The sequence below is a fragment of the Lipotes vexillifer genome, unplaced genomic scaffold (genome assembly GCF_000442215.2).
Source record: "Lipotes vexillifer unplaced genomic scaffold, Lipotes_vexillifer_v1.1 scaffold21, whole genome shotgun sequence".
NCBI lineage: Eukaryota > Metazoa > Chordata > Mammalia > Artiodactyla > Lipotidae > Lipotes > Lipotes vexillifer.
Window position 1 is genome coordinate 1,403,495 of NW_006774065.1, and position 21,617 is coordinate 1,425,111.

At 43.2% G+C, this 21,617-nt stretch overlaps 1 protein-coding gene across 1 annotated transcript in view; it reads right to left on the minus strand.

Annotated features, from left to right (window-relative positions):
• The window catches only part of DNAH10 (dynein axonemal heavy chain 10), a 140,356-nt gene that overhangs the window by 72,707 nt on the left and 46,032 nt on the right, over positions 1-21,617 (minus strand). Inside the window, exons 21-30 of the mRNA XM_007448657.1 lie at positions 19,939-20,150; positions 18,760-18,913; positions 16,136-16,369; positions 14,291-14,413; positions 12,028-12,261; positions 10,279-10,502; positions 4,165-4,434; positions 3,835-4,018; positions 2,030-2,164; positions 691-843 (exon numbers count right to left, since the gene is read on the minus strand). Of these exons, the coding sequence (XP_007448719.1) occupies positions 691-843; positions 2,030-2,164; positions 3,835-4,018; positions 4,165-4,434; positions 10,279-10,502; positions 12,028-12,261; positions 14,291-14,413; positions 16,136-16,369; positions 18,760-18,913; positions 19,939-20,150 (1,923 nt within the window). The remainder of the gene's footprint in view (positions 1-690; positions 844-2,029; positions 2,165-3,834; positions 4,019-4,164; positions 4,435-10,278; positions 10,503-12,027; positions 12,262-14,290; positions 14,414-16,135; positions 16,370-18,759; positions 18,914-19,938; positions 20,151-21,617) is intronic.

Sequence of the window (21,617 nt, forward strand, 5' to 3'; positions counted from 1 at the left end):
GGCGGGGATCACAGTGGAGGGAAACGGTCCAGCCATTCTGGTCCCTGTTGTCAGAGAACTCACTCTGGGCTACCTAAATTACATAAGATCCCGTTTCTCCAAATTCTCAACCAGTTTAATCTGATGTAACTTCATACAGACATCCCAAACTTGAGTCTACAAATGTATTGTTGGACGGGGAGAGATTAGTAAATTCTCAAAAAATTTTTAAGTTTGCCTTTTCACTTTGATAACAACCTTAATAATTCTTCCTCATTACAATGCCGTAATTTTACCAAGTACGAAGGCAAATTTTCTTGTTCACTGTGATAATTTCTACTGAAGATATTTTGATTGAATGGAACGTTGATTTTTATTTTTTAAGTCATTTTTTCTCAAATTTGGGAAGAATATTTTTTGACCTTGAAAGGGGGTCTTACACATCACTTATTTGAGAATCCTGCCCTACCCATCTATAACTATTAATCACATGTCTGGAATTATTTTGAAGTTCTTAAACTATTACAGTCCTTAATTATCAAAGATGTTGATAATTTGGGGAAACCCAATTATCTCCATTTGAAAGCAGAAGTTGGGCAAATCTTCATCTAGGGGGAACCTGGTCTGGATAGACGACTGTCCACCACCTGATATTTCAGCACGTTCCCAGCCTGGGGACATGATCCGGGCTGGCTTCACACTTAACCTCACCTGGAACCTGGTTAACTGATGGATCAGAGCGTTTCGGATCGTCTGGATCTGGGACGAGATGACTGAGAGCACGGAGGCATCGATGCGATTAAACTCGTCAAAACAGCCCCAAGCCCCACACTGAGCAACGCCCGAGAAAATCTTCCCGACGGCCTGGGATGAAAGAAGTGTCAGGACAAGGGCAATTTTCATCTTGAAAACTGCAAGCAACCCATGTATGGATGCCATTTTCTAAATTAAAAGCGAATGACAATCAGAACCTACTGTGTAGCACAGGGAACTCTACTCAGTGCTCTGTAGTGACCAAAATGGGAAAGAAATCCAAAAAAGAGGGGATATATGTATATGTATAGCTGATTCACTTTGCTGTACAGTAGAAACTAACACAACATTGTAAAGCAACTCTACTCCAATAAAAATTTTAAAAATAAAAAATAAAAAAAGCAAATGACACTCATCAGATTGGCAGAGAAGAGCCACCCCAGTAGTGGGTCTTCCCAGCAAGACTTCCAAGGCCTCTCGTGGGCCAGCTCCCACTCGTAGGATTTCACAAATTAAGGATTTTTTTTTAAATGTGTATTGGACTATAGTTGATTTACAATGTTGTGTTAGTTTCTGCTGTACAGAAAGGTGAATCAGTTATACATATACATACATACACATACATACACTCTTTTTTAGATTCTTTTCCCATATAGGCCATTACAGAGTGTTGAGTAGAGTTCCCTGTGCTATACAGTAGGTCCTTACCAGTTATCTAGTTTATATAGAGTAGTGTATATATGTCCATCCCAGTCTCCCAATTTATCCCTCCTCCCCTTTCCCTCTGGTAACCATAAGTTTGTTTTCTACATCTGTGACTCTATTTCTGTTTTGTAATTAAGTTCAAGGATTTCACAAATTAAGGATTTTAACGTAAAAACCCAGATTTCTGGCTTCTCTTGAGATGTTGGAAAATCTAACAACAGTGGGTCCACTTTTCCAAGTGGCAACAATTGACCTAAGCTCAATAGTGGCTCCCCCCTTTAGATGGAGCTTTGCTTTACAGTTGGCCACAGTTCCCACCACTCTCTATCGTCTGTCTGCTGCTTTATTCATTTACACTATCTAGCTGAATGCTCCAGTGGGCATTTAGTTTGGGACTCTTGCTCTACATGCTGCTAACAAAGAGATACAGCCAAGTTCCTAGACTGTGATGGTGAAACGTTTCCTACTATGTTCCTCCAGCTGTCACCATGTCATCTCATGGAAGCGTATGAGGTGAAATGCCTTCCCACGCTGTCCCCCTTTTAGCTCTCCGCCTAAGAAGACCGTACCAGAAGTGACGCCAGGGCCTTACTTTGTAATCCATGCCTTCGCCACAGTTGGTTACAACACAGAGCAAGCCCAAGGCTTTGGCCAGGTCCTTGGTGGTCTCAGTTTTGCCAGTACCTGCTGGGCCAGCAGGGGCCCCACCCAGATACATGGACAGCGCCTGTTAGAAGCCAAATGCAAAACATACGGTGTCTGATTCACGGAAAGAAACAGGTGTCAATTCCCAGTTTGTGACAGTCTACGCAGGAGTATATAAATGGCAATGGACCAGTTCACACTCACCTTTTCTGACAGTCACCATTTTTTTTAAGTCTTTATTGAATTTGTTACAATATTGCTTCTGTTTTACGTTTGGTTTTTTGGCCCCGAGGCATGTGGGATCTCAGCTCCCCAGCCAGGGATCGAACCTGCACCCCCTGCATTGGAAGGCAAAGTCTTAACCTGGACCGCCAGGGAAGTCCCTGACAGTCACCATTTTTAACATTTCTTTTCTGTCTTTCTCCGTTGACCTCCACTGACCACCGCCCACCCCGCCCCCCATTATATAGGAACCAGTGCACCAGGGACTCTGCAATATGCTGGACTCTGTACCCACCCTGAGGACAGTGCCTATAGCAGTTCCCAGAGCTGAGGCTCATGGAAACATGGACATCTGTGCAGGGAAGGATTAAATGTGCCCAAAGAAAGGTTTGGCCCTTTGTCTCTAGATCCTAGGAGCTGACCTCTAAGCCCTCAGAATGCCCTGCCTGAGAAGGGTGTCCTTGTTTATCTGGGGACCTTGGGCCACGCTGGACAGTCTAACAATGTGATTTATGGTGGGAGCCTTGGGCCACATGGTATCATCAGGTCAACTTCCGCAGGGTCTGGGGACTAAGGTCAATCATTCAGGGGGTCAGTCATGTCTGCATGACAAGCCCCCAGTTAAAGCGCTGGCCACCAAGGCTCGGTGGGCTTCCCTGGTGGCAGGACTTCACACGTGCGGCCACACAGAGCTGCCAGAGGAAATGATGCTGTCTGGACAGCTGCCTCAGAGAGGAAGCTGAAGGCTGGAAGCTCCTGGACCCTGTCTTATGCCTTCCCCCATTGCTGATTTTGATCTGCATCCATTTGCTGTGAAAACCATAACCATGACCATAATGGCTTTACTGAATTCTGTCATTCCTTTTAGCAAACTGTTGAACCGGAGGGTGGTTTTAGGGGCCGCCTGAACTTGAAACAGCCCAATCCCAAAAGGTGGCACGTAGGTCATACTCCAAATGGAAACTCTTTTATATAGATTTTGAAAGTGTAACATCCCTTACTCTCAGCATTAACTTCCTGGGGCTGCCGTAACAAAGTACCACAAAGTGGCTGGCTTAAAACAACAGAAATGTATTCTTTCACAGTTCTGGAGGCTAAAAGTCTGAAATCAAGGTGTGGGTAGGGCCACACTCCGTCCGAAGGCTCCAGGGGAGGATCCTTCTTGGCCTCTTCCAGCTTCTGGTGGCCCCAGGTATCCCTGGCTTGTGGCCTCATCCCTCCCGTCTCTGCCTCCGTCTTCACATCACTTTCTCTGTGTCTCTGTGTTCTCTTCTCTTCTTACAAGGACATCAGTCACTGGTATTAGGGCCCTAATCCAGGATGTTCTCACCCCAATCCTTAACTAATTCGATCTGCCAAGACCCTATTTCTAAATAAGGTCACATCCGAGCTTCCGAGCAGACCTGAATTTGGGGCAGGGTAGGGGACACTGGTCAACCCAGTACACCATCACAATTACCACAGTCACCCTTAGAGAAAAACACATAACCCCAGGTAAACGATCACCAAGAGACCCAGGCTGCCAATCACCTGAGTGAGAGTCAGGTAAATCCGGTCCGTAAGGGGCGTGATAACCAGCCTCCCGTTCAAACCCATGTACTCGTAGCCGTAGCTGAAGGTCCCCGTGCACTGGCGGATGTTCAGCTCATCTGGTTCTCGGTCCCAGTAAAACCGCAGCTGACTTTCCCATTCGAACTCCCGGGCCTCGAGAATGCTGGAAGGTGAGCAACGGGGGATAAGTGAAGAGAGAAAGAGATGCAGCAGAAGGTGGACAAGGGGGAGGAAGGAGAGATGCTGAGAGAGGCCAGAGGACGACAAAAGACAGGTTTCGAGATGCCAGTGCCCTAGGCAGGTCCCTACCTGCTCCGTATGAAAGAGTCAACTATATCTCGGGCGTGTACGTCGATGATGAGGACGGTGTTGTATTTCTTTCTGTCGTTTCTGCTTAAGGACATGGTGATCCGAGTGACCAGCTCATCAATCTGCCGGTGCATCTTCTGGCCGTAGTTCTTCATGGCCTGCTTCTCCCCTTTCTGCACTTTGCGGAAGACATCTTCCACCTCCCAGGTCCACCACACCTGGCTGGCGGCCAGCACCACCATCCCTTGGTACAGGAGCATCCAGTCGACCCTAAGGGAAAAGCACACCTTCAATGAGATTTTCCCAGCATTGGGACCGAAAACGGTCCTGTCAAGAATCTAATTCTTTCAAAAGGAAATCCTGCTGTACACTGTTGTAAATTGGTACAGCTACTATGGAGAACAGTATGGAGCTTCCTTTAAAAAACTTAAAATAGAACTACCATACGACCCAGCAATCCCACTCCTAGACATATACCCGGAGAAAACCATAACCCGGAAGGATACATGCACCCCAATGTTCACTGCTGCACGATTTACAGTAGCCAAGACGTGGAAGCAACCTAAATGTCCATCAACAGAGGAATGGGTAAAGAAGATGTGGTACATTTATACAATGGAATATTACTCAGTCATAAAAAGAATGAGATAATGCCATTTGCAGCAACGTGGATGGACCTAGAGATTATCATACTAAGCGAAGCAAGTCACACAGAGAAAGACAAATATCATATGACAGCACTCATATGTGGAATCTAATTTTTTAAAAAGCTACAAATGAACTTATTTACAAAACAGAAGCAGACACAGATATCGAAAACAAACTCATGGTTACCAAATGGGAAACTTGTGGGGGAGTGATAAATCAGGAGCTTGGGATGAACATACACACACTACTATATGTAAGACAGATAAGCAACAAGGACCTACTGTATAGCTGAGGGAACTCTACCCAATATTCTGTGATAACCTATATGAGAAAAGAATCTAAAAAAGAATGAATATATGTATATGTATAACTGAATCACTTTGCCGTACACACTAAAACTACAATGTTGTGTAGACACAACATTGTAAATCAACTATGCTCCAATAAAATTAAAATATTAAAAAAAGAATCTATTTCTTTCATACAGATGGCCAACAGGCACATGAAAAGATGCTCAACAATGCTAATTACTACATAAATGCAAATCAAAACTGCAATGAGGTACCACCTCACACCGGTCAGAATGGCCATCATCAAAAAGTCTACAAACAGGGCTTCCCTGGTGGTGCAGTGGTTGAGAGTCCGCCTGCCAATGCAGGGGACACGGGTTCATGCCCCGGTCCGGGAAGATCCCACATGCCGCAGAGCAGCTGGGCCCGTGAGCCATGGCCGCTGAGCCTGCGCGTCCGGAGCCTGTGCTCCGCAACGGGAGAGGCCACAACAGTGAGAGGCCCGCATACCGCAAAGAAAAAAAAAAAAAAAAAAAAAGTCTACAAACATAAACGCTGGAGAGGGTGTGGAGTGAAGGGAACCCTCCTGCACTGTTGGTGGGAATGTAAACTGGTGCAGCCACTACAGAGAACAGTATGGAGGCTTCTTCAAAAACTAAAAATAGAGTTACCATATGATCCATCAATCCCACTCCTGGGCAGATATCCGGAAAAGACAAAAATTCTAATTCAAAAAGATATATGGGGACTTCCCTGGCGGTCCAGTGGTTAACACTCCATGCTTCCACTGCAGCGGGCGTGGGTTCGATCCCTGGTCAGGGAACTAAGATCCCACAAGCTGCACGGTGCAGCCGAAACAAAAAGATATATGCACCTCAATGTTTACAGAAGCACTATTTACAACAGCCAGGCCATGGAAGCAACCTAATACAATGGAATATTACTCAGTCATAAAACAGAATGAAATAATGCCATTTGCAGCAACATGGATGGACCTAGAGATTATCATACTCAGTGAAGTAAGTCAGACAAAGACAAACATCATATGATATCACTTATATGTGGAATCTAAAAAATAATACAAATGAACTTATTTATGAAACAGAAACAGACTCAGACATAGAAAACAAACTTATGGTTACTAAACAGGAAGGCAGGAAATAAATTAGGAGTATGGGATTAACAGATACGAACCAATATACATAAAATAGATAAACAACAAGGATTTACTGTATAGCACAGGGAATTATATTCAATATCTTGTAGTAACCTATAAAAGAAAAGAATCAGGAATGTATATATGAGTGTGTGTATAACTGAATCACTTTGCTGTACACCTGAAACTGACACAATATGGTAAATCAACTACACTTCATTAAAAAAAAAATCTATTTCTTTGATCTGGAATAGGGAAGGCAAAGTATGAGCTGCAGGTAAGCAAAGGAGAATAAAACTCTTCTGGCCAGATAGTAAAACACCAGGCCAACAGAGACATGCACATGAAAAAGTTACAGATGCATGACTGTGTAAAAGATGCCAGATCACTTTAAAGATGTGTCTTTGCAGATGTTTAAAAATTATTTAACATTATGGGCATACTGTAAGAATTTTTTAATTTTTAAAAATTCCGGGCTCCCCTGGTGGCGCAGTGGTTGAGAGTCCGCCTGCCGATGCAGGGGACGTGGGTTCGTGCCCCAGTCCAGGAAGATCCCACATGCCACGGAGCGGCTGGGCCCGTGAGCCATGGCCGCTGAGCCTGCGCGTCCGGAGCCTGTGCTCCACAGCGGCAGAGGCCACAACAGTTGAGAGGTCCGCATACCGCAAAAAAAAAAAAAAAAAAAATTAATTATCTCTGACCACACCCCGCCGTGGTTCCTTGTTATAGTTTCCTGAGTGTCACTCGGCACTCTTTTCATTCTCACACAAACCTGTTCAAAGTTCAAGATACACAAATATGGGGAGAAGGGGTTGTGAGGGCTGTTTCTCCAAAATCGGCATCAGGGAACACAAGCTACACTGCACGTTGCTTTTCTCACCTATTGGTTCTAGTGGGCATGCGTCTAGGTCAACGGACATAGGTCTGACCAGGTCCTCGTCAAAGCTGCAAGATATTTCAGAGCATCAAAGTATCGCAATTTAAGCAGACGTTTCCGCACTGATGTCTAATCAAGTTGCTTCCAGTTCTTTTGCCAATACAAACGATACCACGGTAAACATCTCTCTACATTGTCTGGCACGGTCTGGAGGCATTTTTGGTTGTCACAACTCGGGGAAAGGGTATTGCTGGCATCTAGTGGGTGCTAGAGGCCAGGGATGCTGCTAAACTTCCTACAATAAACAGGACGGTCTCCCACAGCAAAGAATTATCTGGCCCCAGATGTCAACAGCACCGATGGTGAGAAACCCTGCTTTATGCACATCCTGAGGAGTCAGAGTGGCTTCTAGGGTTATGCACCAGAATCCCAAGTTCAGGGCAACCAGTACAAAAGCACTTTTTTTGATAGTTTATTTTAATAGGAATAGTCAAATTACTTTAAAACGTTGTAGCAATCCGTCCCCCCACCAGCCATGAATACTGCTGTCCTTCTCACCACACCCTCTCCAGCACTAGGCATTATATTCTTTTGAATTTTTTGCCAATCTGAAAGGTGAACAAAACAATATCTCATTCGGCCTTAATCTGCAGATCCTTGACGACCAGTGAAGTCTTTCCTCTTTTCACATGTTTATCAGCCGCTTGGATTTCCCCTCCTGACATACTAATTTCCAAAGCTGGTAAGTGCCTTGAAACACATTAGGGCAAACTTTTCTTCTAAATCGTACCCCAAAAAATAATGGACCCAGAGCTATAAGTTCCAACCCACTAAAAGTGACTGCAAATGACGAGTCATTATCTTGATGATGGACAATTAATGGCAAAATAAAATTTAAAGAATATTTAAAACAATAAAAAGTATTTGGCTTTAATGTCGTGTGTTAAAATTGTCCGGTGGGTGCCTCTAAAACCTAAATAGTACGTATAGTTATGTTCCCGACACACAAGAGAGATGTAACAAAGGTGATGGAGGTCCAGAGGACAGTACTGAAATGAACAAAGATGGATCTTGCGAAAGGCAACAAACCTGGGAAGTAGGAAACCAGGAGAGGTGGAAACACTATAACCAGAGAAAATCAAGTGGTTCAGGGCAGAGCTAAGATGAACGTGATGGTGTTTGGCAAATCCCAGGACAGCGGGTGTGCTCTGGGGCTACAACACCTGGGCCTGCGCTCTCAGTGATGCTGAAACATGTTCGCTCACATAAATCAATATTATCATTTCAGTGACTCACTCCCTTCATTAGGAGCGACAAGTTCACTTTAGCAGAGCGGTATTTAGGTGAGGAAAGGGTGGCTCAGACATTTCCCAATTAATCAGGTTGAATTCTCTTAACTCTATCTTCCACCAACCACACGTTTTCACACATAGCAACACCCTGGCAAAGTAGTAGTTAGGAGGCAAATAAAATGAATAAATGCAGATATAAAATTCATGCGATTTGGGAACATTGCAGAGATTTTTAGATATTCCGCGATCTCTACTTCTGAAGGGCAGTCAGTGGTTTCTGTCTAGTTCAGTTTTGAAACAGCATCAAGCACAGTGATTAGCCCAGAGCAGGAATCCAGTAAACGCTAGTAAAATGAATGAATACAGCCCATGATGGGTTAAGACCACCTCCTATCAGCTCGTGAGAGGTAACTGACAAATATTCAGGAATTTTGCAAGCGGCGTGTTAAACTTCTTACCATTATTCCATTCAGCTTTTTTTTTTTTTTTTTTTTAAATTTTGGCCACGCCGTGCAGCTTGCTGGATCTCGGTTCCCCAACCAGGGACCGAACCCAGGCCCTTGGCAGTGAAAGGGTGGAGTCTTAACCACTGGACTGCCAGGGAATTCCCTCCATTTAGCCTTCTTGAAATCAGACATGTGGGAGTATTTACACCATGGGAATTGGGAAATGCTCTACAGCAAAGCTTTTTTTTCCCCAGAGAGCTAGTTTACTAATACACCACTGAATGTATGTACATATATATATATATATATATATATATATATATATATATATATATAGAGAGAGAGAGAGAGAGAGAGAGAGAGAGAGAGAGAGGGAGAGAGAGAGAGAGAGAGAGGGAGACACCTGATTATATAAAGAGGTACCAATTTTTTTATATGGTGCAGAACCTAAGAAAAAGCAGGATCCTAATCAGACAAATATTATGCTCTGCTCTAATAATTTATTTAAACAGACATTTTCAGTCTGCAAAATCAAAAAGGCAGCAAGCGAAACCAAGAGGACGGTGTTCTCATAATAATAAAGACTTTGTGTCTGCACAAAGGCCCTGCCAAATATACAACTCTCCTGGAAAGTTATCCAAAGATGCTTTACGGGCTTTGAGTTCAGCCCTCTTAGCCACTAGGATCAGGCATGGTTCAGCTCAGTGCTTGGAAGCTTCTAGGCCACAAAAATCAAAGAATGATTGAAATTCATCAACTACTTTAGAATCCACCTACATGTGGAATCCACCTTAATGAACACCTGGTTTCTGGTGGGTCACTAGGTTCTCACACCTGAGCTCAGAATCCCCTGGGATATTGTGAAAACCCAGACCCCTGGGCCCCACCCTGAGAATTTCTTTTTATTTTTTCCTAATATTTATTTGTTTGTTTGTTTATTTTGGCTGCACCAAGTCTTAGTGGCAGCACGCGGGATCTTAGCTGCAGCAATGTGGACTTCTTGGTTGCAGCATGTGAACTCTTAGTTGTGGCATGCATGTGGGATCTAGTTCCCCAATCAGGGATTGAACCCAGGCCCCCTGCATTGGGAGCATGAAGTCTTACCCACTGGACCAGCAGGGAAGCCCCTCGAGAATTTCTGTTGGGGCAGGTTTGGGACGGGGCCCAGGAATATGCATTTCTAACAGGCTCCCAGGGACCCTGATGCTGCCGGTCCAGGGACCACACTTTGAGACGTGTTATATGAGGTGATCCTTGCAGGACAGATATACATCAGCTTGTTTAGCTACGGCAGGAAAAGAAAACCTCATTTGAAACGTCAGTTGATCTACTCCAAACCTTGAAAATTGATCCATTATGACCATAAATATGATAAAGTAACACACAATCACATTTACAGTCTTACCTGGTTCTGTCTTCACAGTATCTAAAGATAGCCTCTTTGGTAATTAGCCTGTTAGTTCTTCGCATTTCATTCAAAATTGCTGTCATCCAGTCCTCCACGCGCCCCTCGGCCCGGATGATCTTCCGGAACTCCATGACCTCTCCTTCTGCTGAAATCATGGCAGACACCAGTTTTTCTCCACTGTCCCCGTCATTAAACCTCAGCAGTGCTATGTTGTCGTACATCTGCAATACAGTGGGAGAAGCCACCCTGTAATACCTTCCCTGGGTTCTGGAATCAAAGAACAGCCTGCAGTGCCTCATCACACATCAGCGCTGCCAGGATGCCAGCAATAGCATCAGAGACCACATGCTAAATAGATGTCCATTCATTCAATGACAAACGCTCATTGGGTACTTTCGCTTATCCTGAACTATGCAAAGGTCGGTGGTAGATTAAACAAAAAGAAAGAAAGAGAAGACAGACTCCCCCCCAACACACACACTTGAGATTCTAGGGTATATGCTGATATGGAGAGGTATCTGGATATACGGACCAGCTGAAATCAGAATTAATCGAAGGAAAAGTATTGCATTAAGTACTTGATCCTTAGTGCTTTATTTATTTGGAATAAAGGAATTGCTCGAAAACACTGGTTCTCCACCACGGATGATTTTGCCCCCAGGGGACACTGGGTGCCGTCTGGAGACATTTTTGGTCGTCATAGCTGGAGAGGGATGCTCCTGGCATCTTTTGGGCAGAGGTCAGGGATGCTGCTGAACATCCTACAATGCACGGGACAGCCCCCCACTCCCACCCCCGACACACACATGTACACAGAGAGAGAGAAAAAAATTATTTGGCCCAAGACGCCAATAGTGCCAAGGCTGAGAAACCTTGCTCTGGGCTGATACTAAATATAGAGCTCTGATTAGTTGACCAAAGATTACTCCTGGCCCAGCTCTGATTCTCTATCACAAGAAGACAGTTTTGTCTGTTGTGTTTCCTGCCATTCAATATCGCTCAGAGATACACATAAGTTTATGTAAAAGTATGAAAACACGGGCTGGAAGGAATTACATCATAGCCATGATAGTGGCTGCCTCTTGAAAGTGGAGGAAGAACTGTGAATGGGGAAGGAATGAAGAGTATGTCAACTTTATCTCTACAAATTTATTTTACAAAAAAAGAGACAAAGCAAATATGACTAACTGGTAATAAGAGTGTCAATTCTGCGTGGTAGATAAGGTTCTTTAGCCAACACTGTAAGTCAGGCACTGTTCTAAGTACTTTACAAATATTAACCCATTTAATCTTTATCGTTATAAATTTTTATAAGTGGAGTTATCTGCATTTACAGATAGGAAAACTGATGCCCAGAGAGGTTAAGTAACTTGCCAAAGGTCACACAGCAAATCCATGTAGAGTCAGGATTTGAACTCAGACAACCTGGCTGGATGTGCTACACCACTACCCTGTATTGTCTCTCTGCTTATTATATTAGTCTTTGTGTATTTCTGTATTGTTTTAGTTTCTCCAAAAAACGTTGTCTGGGGGACTGTGGAAAAAGAGCAACAGATAGCAGCTGAGTGCTGGTGTGACTTCAGACTACAGTGGATTTCATCAGATTTATGCTTCAAATAAAAACCCCAGCAGCGGTTCACAGTCTTAAACCCCTGGGTTGAACCGAACTGTGTAGAAGACTTGAATACAACAAACTGCAGCTACAGAGCTTACGCCACCTCTGCCCTGGGAGCCCCGGGGGCCGACCTTGATCATGTGCTCCTGGACGCAGAGGGGGTCACTGTTGCCCAGGATGCTGAGCAACTCGTCATCAGAAATGAAGAAGAGCCTGGGGAAGGCGTTCCTCTTGGAATCCAAGTAGTCGTTCAGGCTCTTCTGGCACTTCTCCAGGCCCTCGCTGATGTCCTGCAGCTCTCTGAGGCGGTTCGGGGCCTCACAGCATCTCTTGATCACGGGGTCTCTCAAGGTCTCGCCCATGATCTGGACAAAGTCAAGAGGACAGCTGTCAAGCCAGGGAAGCAGGAGCCCGGCTCCTGTCCCGGGTGGGCATCTGCCAGGGTCCAGGCACAACAGAGCAAACCCGACAAACCAGAACCCCCACCTTCAGGGAGGCCAAATTGGCAAAAACTGTTAAGTGTTTAAAGAAGCACCTTCAGGGACTTCCCTGGTGGTCCAGTGGCTAAAACTCCACTCTCCCGATGCAGGGGGCCCGGGGTTCAATCCCTGGTCAGGGAACTAGATCCCACGTGCCGCAACTAAAATCCCACATGCGGCAACAAACATCCCGTGTGCTACGACTAAGACCTGGCGCAGCTAAATAAATAAATAAATATCTATTAAAAAAATTCAAAATAAATAAGTAAATACTTTCTAACGTGCTATATATACATAACTTACTTATTTCCGATGTTTTTTTTTTCCATCTTCCCACTAGAAGGTCAGCTGCCCTGCGTAGAGATCTTTCTGTCTTTTGTTCAGTGTTTCCCCAAGTGCCTACAACAGTGTCTGCACACAGCAGACCCTCCATCAGCATTTGCTGGATGAATAAAGCCAGCAGTTTCACTCTGAGCAATTTGTATGCACCTGAATATTCCCCACTCTATATAATGGCAAAAACATAATGATAAAAAAGGAAAAGAAAGAAAAGGAAATAGCCTAAATGTCCAGCGAGAGGGAATTAGGTCAAAATTTGCTGCGACAATTTAGATGTTTATTTATTGAAATATATGATGAGGATGTTAAATTTTAAAAAGATCATACTGATAAGAATGATCCTATTTCATAGAATAATTACATATTTATTGATATGTTTACATAGGAATTAACAAATTCTGGAAAGATACATGTTGAACTATTGAAATGGTTATCTTGGGCATGCGATTGTAGCTATTTTTCCTTTCTTTTTCTTTCTTCTTTTTTGCCTTTTTATAATGTCTAAGTCCTTCTATATAATGAATAGGCATCTGTTGCATAATTTTTTTAAGTTTAAAAAAAAGCTTATGCAGATGGATAAGAAAAAAATCATAAACTCTAATGGACAAAAGAGATCCAAAACGTGAGCTGGCTGCCCATAACTGGAGAATACAACAGCATCGCTGAGTAGCAAAGTACCTGGGCTTTGAGGTCAGGTGGGCTGGGTGAAAATCCTCGCCCCACTAATTACTAGCAGCAGTGACCACTGGTACCACCCTTTCTGGAAGGACTTTAAAATGAGCATAGTCTCTCACGGGTAATTTACTTGTAAACAATCTATCGTAAGATACCCTAAATATGGAAGAAACTTTAGACACAAACTGCAAATTATTTATGAAAGCAAAGAATTTCGCTTCAAACAAGATGTCCAGTTACCAGACAATAATCAACTAAATTAATTTCAAGCCACTCACCAGAACATATAAAGGCATTAAAACATTTTCTCAGATAGTTTCATAATATAAACTATGTTTCTTATAATATTAAGAGAAAATTATAAGATAGGATTATATAAAATATCTTTATTAGTGTGTTTTTAACCCACATACATAGAAAAAAGATAAAAGAAATATATATTAAAGGTGATAGAACTATGGAAGATAGCTATTTTTCCTTTCTTTTTTTCCCTGCTTTTCTACATTTCCCTGCTTTTCTACATTTTCCCAAGCTTTTTACATAAGTACTATTTTTTCCTTTTTTTTTTTTTGCCATGTGTCATGTGGGATCTTAGTTCCCAGACCAGGGATCGAAACCACACTCCCTGAAGTGGAAGCGCGGAGCCCTAGCCACTGGACCACCAGGGAATTCCCACAAGTACTACTTTTATAATAAAAAATAAATATGAAAACCTTCTAGTGCCATAGGCCAGTGGCTTAAGATCAAACAGAAATTTTTACTGAAGAGATTAAGTTCACATACAATGATAGAAAAAATTGAGAAGCTACTAATAGACAAAATACTACATGCAAATACGCAAGTAAAAGTATCTCAAATCACTGTTCTTCTGTCAAGACTAAAATAGAAGCCAGTCACTTGCCCTTTTAAATACTCTATCGATGTTGTCAAACTTCTTTGCTTCATCTGGAAGTTGTGATCTGATATCTCCACCGATAAAGATGCTTTCCAGATACATCCATTTTCTCTGAACCAACATCCAAACCTGTAAATGCACAATGTTATCATCAACACAGGTTCCCAGGTACCTCGAGGTGTGTATGGCAAAATCCCACCTTAACACGGGACAGATTTAAACCAACTCAGGTCAAAAGACTTTCCAGGCAAGAGGGCAGAGTGAATGCATACACTCCTTTCCAAATGTATAGGAATGATAGAGGAAGCATAGCTAAATATTCTAAAATGCACAGCTACACTCAAAAGCAAAAGAAAACTCTCCACCCCAGCCTGGGACAGGGAGGAAGCTTCTAGTTGTGAAGGGGTTGGAGCCCCGTGACCCAAAGGACAAACTGTGCAGAAGCCCAAGCAAAAACTGGTCCAAATACTACGTGACCCACAATTCCACTCCTAGGCATAGATCCAGAAGAACTGAAAACAGGGACTCAAAAAGTAGTTGTACACGAACACTTAGAGAAGCACTATTTCATTAACCAAAAGGTGGAAACCACCTAAATGTCCATCAACAGGTGAATGGGATACACAAAATGTGGTCCATCCACACAATGGAATACGATTCAGCCACAAAAAAGAATGAAGCATTGACACATTCTGCAACATAGATGAACCTTGAAAATATGATGCTAAGTGAAAGAAGCCAGACACAGAGGCCACATACTATATGACTGCATTTACATGAAGTACCCACAATAGGTAAATTCACAGAGACAGAGAATAGACTGATGGTTGTCAGAGGCTGGAGGGAGGGGAAGTAAGGAGTAATTGCTGTTTAATGGGTATGGGAATTTCTTTAGAGATGATGAAAATGTTCTGGAACTAGATAGAGGTGGTGGCTGCACAACATTGTGAATGGACTAAATGCCACTGAATTGTGGACTGTAAAACGGGTAATTGTATGTTACATAAATTTCATGTCAATTAAAAAAAATTTGTCCTAACAAAGAGAAAAAGCAGTACTATATCCAGGCTAACAGATGCCACTAATAAAAAGTAATAGAAAATCGGCACAGCATTGTAAATCAACTACACTTCAATTTAAAAAAATAAATTAGAAGTTTGAAAAAAAAGTTTAAGTAATAGACAAAAAACAAATTTAAAAAAGCAAGTGATGGAAGCCCATGCATGACCACACTCCGAGCCAGTGAAGCAGGCCTGGCTTCATCCCACCCCAAGCTCAGGGTGTGGCAAGTATAAGGCACTTGCCTACGGTCTGAGGAAGAAAACAAGGCAGCCACACAAAACTGGTGAAATGAGCCTGGGTTGCTCACAGAGGTCTGGACACAAAGCAAGAAAGCCCTAAACCCCCTAATATAAGAAAAATCAAAATCACACAGAGAAAAAACCCCTACCATGAAAGAGAGTCACCAAAAAAAATAATAAATAAGTGGTGGGGGGGGATTCTGTCCTAAGAAAATAAAAAGTAGAAGGAAATCAGAGAAGGGCTTTAAATATGTTTAAATTCTTCAATGTGATACAAGAGGTGAAAGCATTCTTGCAACAAGAACAGGATAGTATTAAACAAGAATAAGGACATATGAAAAAGCACTGATTAGGAGTTGTGAAAATTAAAAATGCATTCACTGAAATAAAAACTCTGATGCTTCCAATCATCCCTCCCCCCAAAATAAATCAAAGACAGAAAAAGTATGAAAGAGGATCACTAGTTTCTGAGCACAAAATATTCTCATACAAAGTTTCCTTCCTGCTATGAATTGGCGCCTTTCCATCTTTTGTGTGTCTTTTTTCTCACCTCAATGACTTCCCCTATTAGAGAAAGCATTTTCTCCCATTTGTGAACAGTCTGCAGAAAAGGCCCCACAAATCTGCTTCCTGAGATGGTTTGCAGGTTGAAAGTGTTGTCATCCAGGCACTGGATAATATCATCAACAGACCCCAAGATGTAGCCTCGCTCCTGGGTGCCTTTGTAATACTTGACCATGGTAAATTTCATATTTTCCCATGTGTCCAGGATTTCCTTCACAGCCTGGCCAGGAATATGAAAAGAATGATTCAGGCACAAGGATTGAAAAAACAGAACCCCAACCCAACAGCAACTTTCTGAGTCCGCCATGGATCAACTCAAACCCAGACATCCAGTCAGTGTTCCAAATAAGCAGAGATTCTGGTAATCCTAGTCATCATTTACCAAGCACTTGCTCTGGTAAGACGTGCCATTCACTATCTCCTTAGTCCTCAAAGCACCTCAGTGAGAGAGGGATTATTATTACCCACACTTTACAGAGGCGGGAACTGGGGCTCAGAGAGGGGTCGGCTTGCCACATTCACTCAGCTACTGAGTGTCAGAAACAGGGTCTAAATTCTGTAATCTGCCTCCACTCTACATCCTCATGAGATCCTGCCCCTGTTTACTCTACTGTTCAGCAAGAAAATCAAATTACAGGGCTTCCCCGGTGGCGCGGTGGTTGAGAGTCCGCCTGCCGATGCCAGGGGACACGGGTTCGTGCCCTGGCCCGGGAGGATCCCACGTGCCACGGAGCGGCTGGGCCCGTGAGCCATGTCCCCTGAGCCTGCATGTCCGGAGCCTGTGCTCCGCAACGAGAGAGGCCACAACAGTGAGAGGCCCGCGTACCGCAAAAAAAAAAAAAAAAAAAAAAAAAAAAAATCAAATTACAAATTAATATGCCTATTTTTATGACATTTTCAAAAACACCCTATCAATATTTATGCATATGTATATATAAAAGTATGTGTGTATATAGGTGGTGTATATGTGTGCATATGTATGTATGTATATTATGGGTATATGTATGTGCATGTGTATATTGCGCCTGTGTATATGTGTGCATATATGTACATGTGATACATATATATTTATGTGCATGTTATGTGTGTATATGTGTGAGCATGTATGTATATGGGCATACTACTCATGTATGTGGATGTGCATGTAAATGTATTTTATACGTATGTGTATCCATGGATATATGTGTACATGTGTACATATGTGTATACGCGTGTATATGCATTTTTTTTTTTTGGTTGTGCCATGCTGCGGCATGCGGGATCTTAGTTCCCCGACCAGGGATCAAACCCGGGCCCCCTGCAGTGGAAGCGCGGAGCCCTAACCACTGCACCACCAGGGAATTCCCTCTATATGCATTTTAAAGTGTTAAAGGAGGGACTTCCCTGGTGGCAGCAGTGGTTAAGAATCTGCCTGCCAATGCAGGGGACACAGGTTCAATCCCTGGTCCGGGAGGATCCCATATGCTATGGAGCAACTAAGCCCCTGTGCACAGCTACTGAGCCTGCATTCTGGAGTCCACAAGCCACAACTGCTGAGGCCAGCATGCCACAACTACTGAAGCCCGTGCACCTAGAGCCCATGCTCCGCAACAAGAGAAGCCACAGCAAGGAGAAGACCGCACACCACAACGAAGAGTAGCCCTCACTTGCTGCAACTAAAGGAAGCCCGCGTGCAGCAATGAAGACCCAATGCAGCCAAAAATAAATAAATAAATAAAATAAAAATTTTTTAAGTTTGTTAAAAAAATAAATAAAGTGTTAAAGGATATACCCTAAAATGTTAATAATTTATCTTCAAGGACCTCCCTGGTGGTCCAGGGGTTAAGACTCCGCGCTCCCAATGCGGGGGGCCCGGGTTCGATCTCTGGTCAGAGAACTAGATCCCGCATTCATGCTGCAACTAGGAGTCCACATGCCTCAACTAAAGATCCCGCATGCCGCAGCTAAGAGCCCACACAGCCAAAAAATTAAATATTCTTTTAAAATAATAATAAAAAAATAAAAATAATAAAGATAATTTATCTTCAGGTGGTAGAATTATGAATGATCTCTCAGTTTTCTACCTGGAACACCCATTATTTCTTTCTTTGTTTTTTTAATATTTATTTATTTATTTATTTATTTATTTATTTATTTTTGGCTGTGTTGGGTCTTCGTTTCTGTGCAAGGGCTTTCTCTAGTTGCGGCAAGCGGGGGCCACTCTTCATCGCGGTGCACAGGGCCTCTCACTATCGTGGCCTCTCTGGTTGCGGAGCACAGGCTCCAGACGCGCAGGCTCAGTAGTTGTGGCTCACGGGCCTAGTTGCTCCGCAGCATGTGGGATCTTCCCAGACCAGGGCTCGAACCTGTGTCCCCTGCATCGGCAGGCAGATTCTCAACCACTGCGCCACCAGGGAAGTCCCCACCCATTATTTCTTTAATAAATAAGTCAAGAGTGAAACTATAATTAAGAACTAAAACATTTAACTGGGGCAGAAATTCTATTTCTAGAACAGATCATTCTTTCTTGCTCAAACATAACAGGTATCAGTGCAAACGGGTCTTCTCTCTGAATTAAAAAGAAAATTCTCTTTTTTTTCTGTACCGTTTTACAACTAAAAATAGTCCTACCTTCTCAATGGCTATCTCCTTGATGGCCGACGTCACAATCTCATTGAGAACATCTGTGTGTGTGTGAAGCTCCATAGCAAACATGTTTTCCAAGGTGAATGTTTCAGTCATTTCAAACGTCACGCCTGTTTTCTCCATAAGCTCTTTCCAATGCCTAAAGGTGCATCCACATTAAAATCTTTCTGTCTACTGAGTTTAGTGATGGATTCAATTATTCCCTCTTTAACCACAGGATAAAATCCCATTATAAACACTTCTTGTAATGGAATTTGGAAATACGAGTACATCACTGGAATTACCTGTCCAAAGTTTTCCAAGATCCCACTGGCTGCCGGAATTAAACCCAGGAAACAACATCTAGAAGATATTTTCTTAGATGGCTAGTCTTCACTACCACCTAAGAAAATACACAACTTTTCGTTTGTTGGTAACTGCCTCTGCACGGTCTCTAGACGGGTGATCCCGACCTCTCCTGGATCACTCAGCCTGTCTGAGACCCTGGTGCAAATTATGAGCACTCGTGTGTTGGATAAACATTCAGCAAGCACTAACTCTGTGCAGGCAGTGGGCTGGCTGCTGGGGGTTCAGAGTGACTCAGAGGCAAGGCCCCTGCCCTGGGGAACACTACCAGCAACTTGGGGAGACAGTCAGTGACCGATAAAACAAATCTATAAATTAAATAACCGCACACTGTTTCGAGCACTGTGGAAAAAAAATGCAAAGTGATAAAGTTAAGAAGAGGGAACAGGACAGACACAGCACCAAGCAGCGCTGCTCTTGACCCAGTCTGGCCTCCTTTGAAGGTTCACATTTGCCCACTTTTATGGTCCCATGTATATGGGATGAACGCAATAAGGCAGCTAAACATGGCGTTGGACCGGCAGAATGCCAGGTACCCAGCATACAAGCAGTAACCATAGAATCACTGGGTTTTTTTGTGCACAGAGATGGTCAGAAAGGAGAATCTAACCGTTTTTTCTCTCTCTAGTCCCAGGTCTAGTGCAGGAGTTGATATAGGAGAATCCTTGTGGTTGATAATTTAATGGAAACTTTACATAGAAGCGATATTACAGAAATATTACTTGCATATTTCTAGCCCTGTGTTGCTGTTGGAATCTTGTCCTTCATCATCAGAGCTAAGCAAAGACATATTTTAAAGTAAAGGCTCCTCCCACAAACCTGTCTCTTAAAGCCTCGTGCTTCAAGTCAAGAAGTAAAGGAATCGAGTCTTTGAACGCCTTCATTTTTGCTTCCAAATGGTAGGCCACTGATAAATTTCGGACCTGCTGGGGCAGCTTTCTGAGGGACCTGAGAAAACTTTCAATTCCTTCCTGGAGAAACTGAACATTTAGGTTGACCCAGAGTGTCTGAGACCATTCTTCCTTTGCAACCTGGAAATGGGCAAGAAATAGTCCCATCAACAAGACCCCTTTGGAAACTCGAAGGTGGCTTGACCGGGAGAGCGCATTCTTAACCCTTGGTTATTCTCACTTCTCTCCAAATATCATCATCCATCTCCCCACAACAACCTCAAATCCACAAAAGAAAGATCGATTCCAAGGCTCTAAAACACAAACAGAACATTCCAACTTTCTGAAGCCCTCACAAAAATAATGCTGTATCCGAGGATGTTTAGGATCCAAAAACATGTCTTCCTTTCCCTCAGGGAAAAGGAAGAAGCAGGATGTCAGAAACAGGTATTTTTAAATCAGGGAGTCACTTGGGTCTTAAATATGTACTTCATTCAGGCGCTGTCCTTTTCTGATAAAAGAAGCTAAGGTTACGAAATACCTACAGTTTAGATAATCCTGCTTGGTTATCATAAAGAAAAGACTTTGTATTCCAGCTCCCTGAGATTTAATGTAAACAGTACCATCTCATGTAAAATTTACCATCTTGTAGAGCTGGCATTTGCAACCTGTGACATCCAGGCTTGACAGAGTTGCTTGAGTCATGAAATATATTTGACAGGAAATTATGTTAATTGATGAAATACGTGTATGATAATTTTTTTTTTTTTTTTTTTTGGCTGTGTCGGGGCTTAGTTGTGGCGCGCAGGATATCTTTGTTGAGGCATGTGGGATCTTTCACTGGCGCTTGGGCTCTTCGTTGCAGGGCGCAGGCTTCTCTCTAGTTGTGTGCTCGGGGTTTTTTCTCTCTCTAGTTGTGGCGTGCGGGCTCTCTAGTTGAGGCGCGTGAGCTCAGTAGTTGTGGCGCATGGGCTTAGTTACCCTGCGGCATGTGGGAACCTAGTTCCCCAACCAGGGATACGACCCACATCCCCTGCACTGGAAGGCGGATTCTTTACCACTGGACCACCAGGGAAGTCTCATGTATGATAATTCTTTAAAGTGTAAATGGCACTACATATGATGTATTTACATTTTTTCGTTCCTCTTCTTTCCTTGCCTTCTAGAAAGATATTAAAAGCTCCAACCGTTTTTTGGATTATTTTGAGATGACTCCCATGATTCATTACCTCCTTTTTGCAAAAATTTAATGAGAAACAAATTAGAAAGGAATCATCATGAAATTAAGTACTTCTTGGAGTTTCTACCCCTAAATATACAACCAGTCAGTCATTATCATAATGCCTTTCCTTCATCCACCCTCCATGCCTTTGCCTGACACTCTCTCCACTGAGCGCATTTGTTAAAACCACAACTATGGTTAGGCCCACAACCCCACGTTTATCAGGACCCAACACCTACACCAGGGCAGCCAACCACAATTGCTCAAAACTCAACCTTGCCCACGGCCTCAGTTGAAATCCAGGACCGTGTGGGCACCACTGGTCACCCCGCATCTCCTTGGCCTCTTGCTCCCCATTCTTCTAGAGGGTCATTTCACCCCCACTC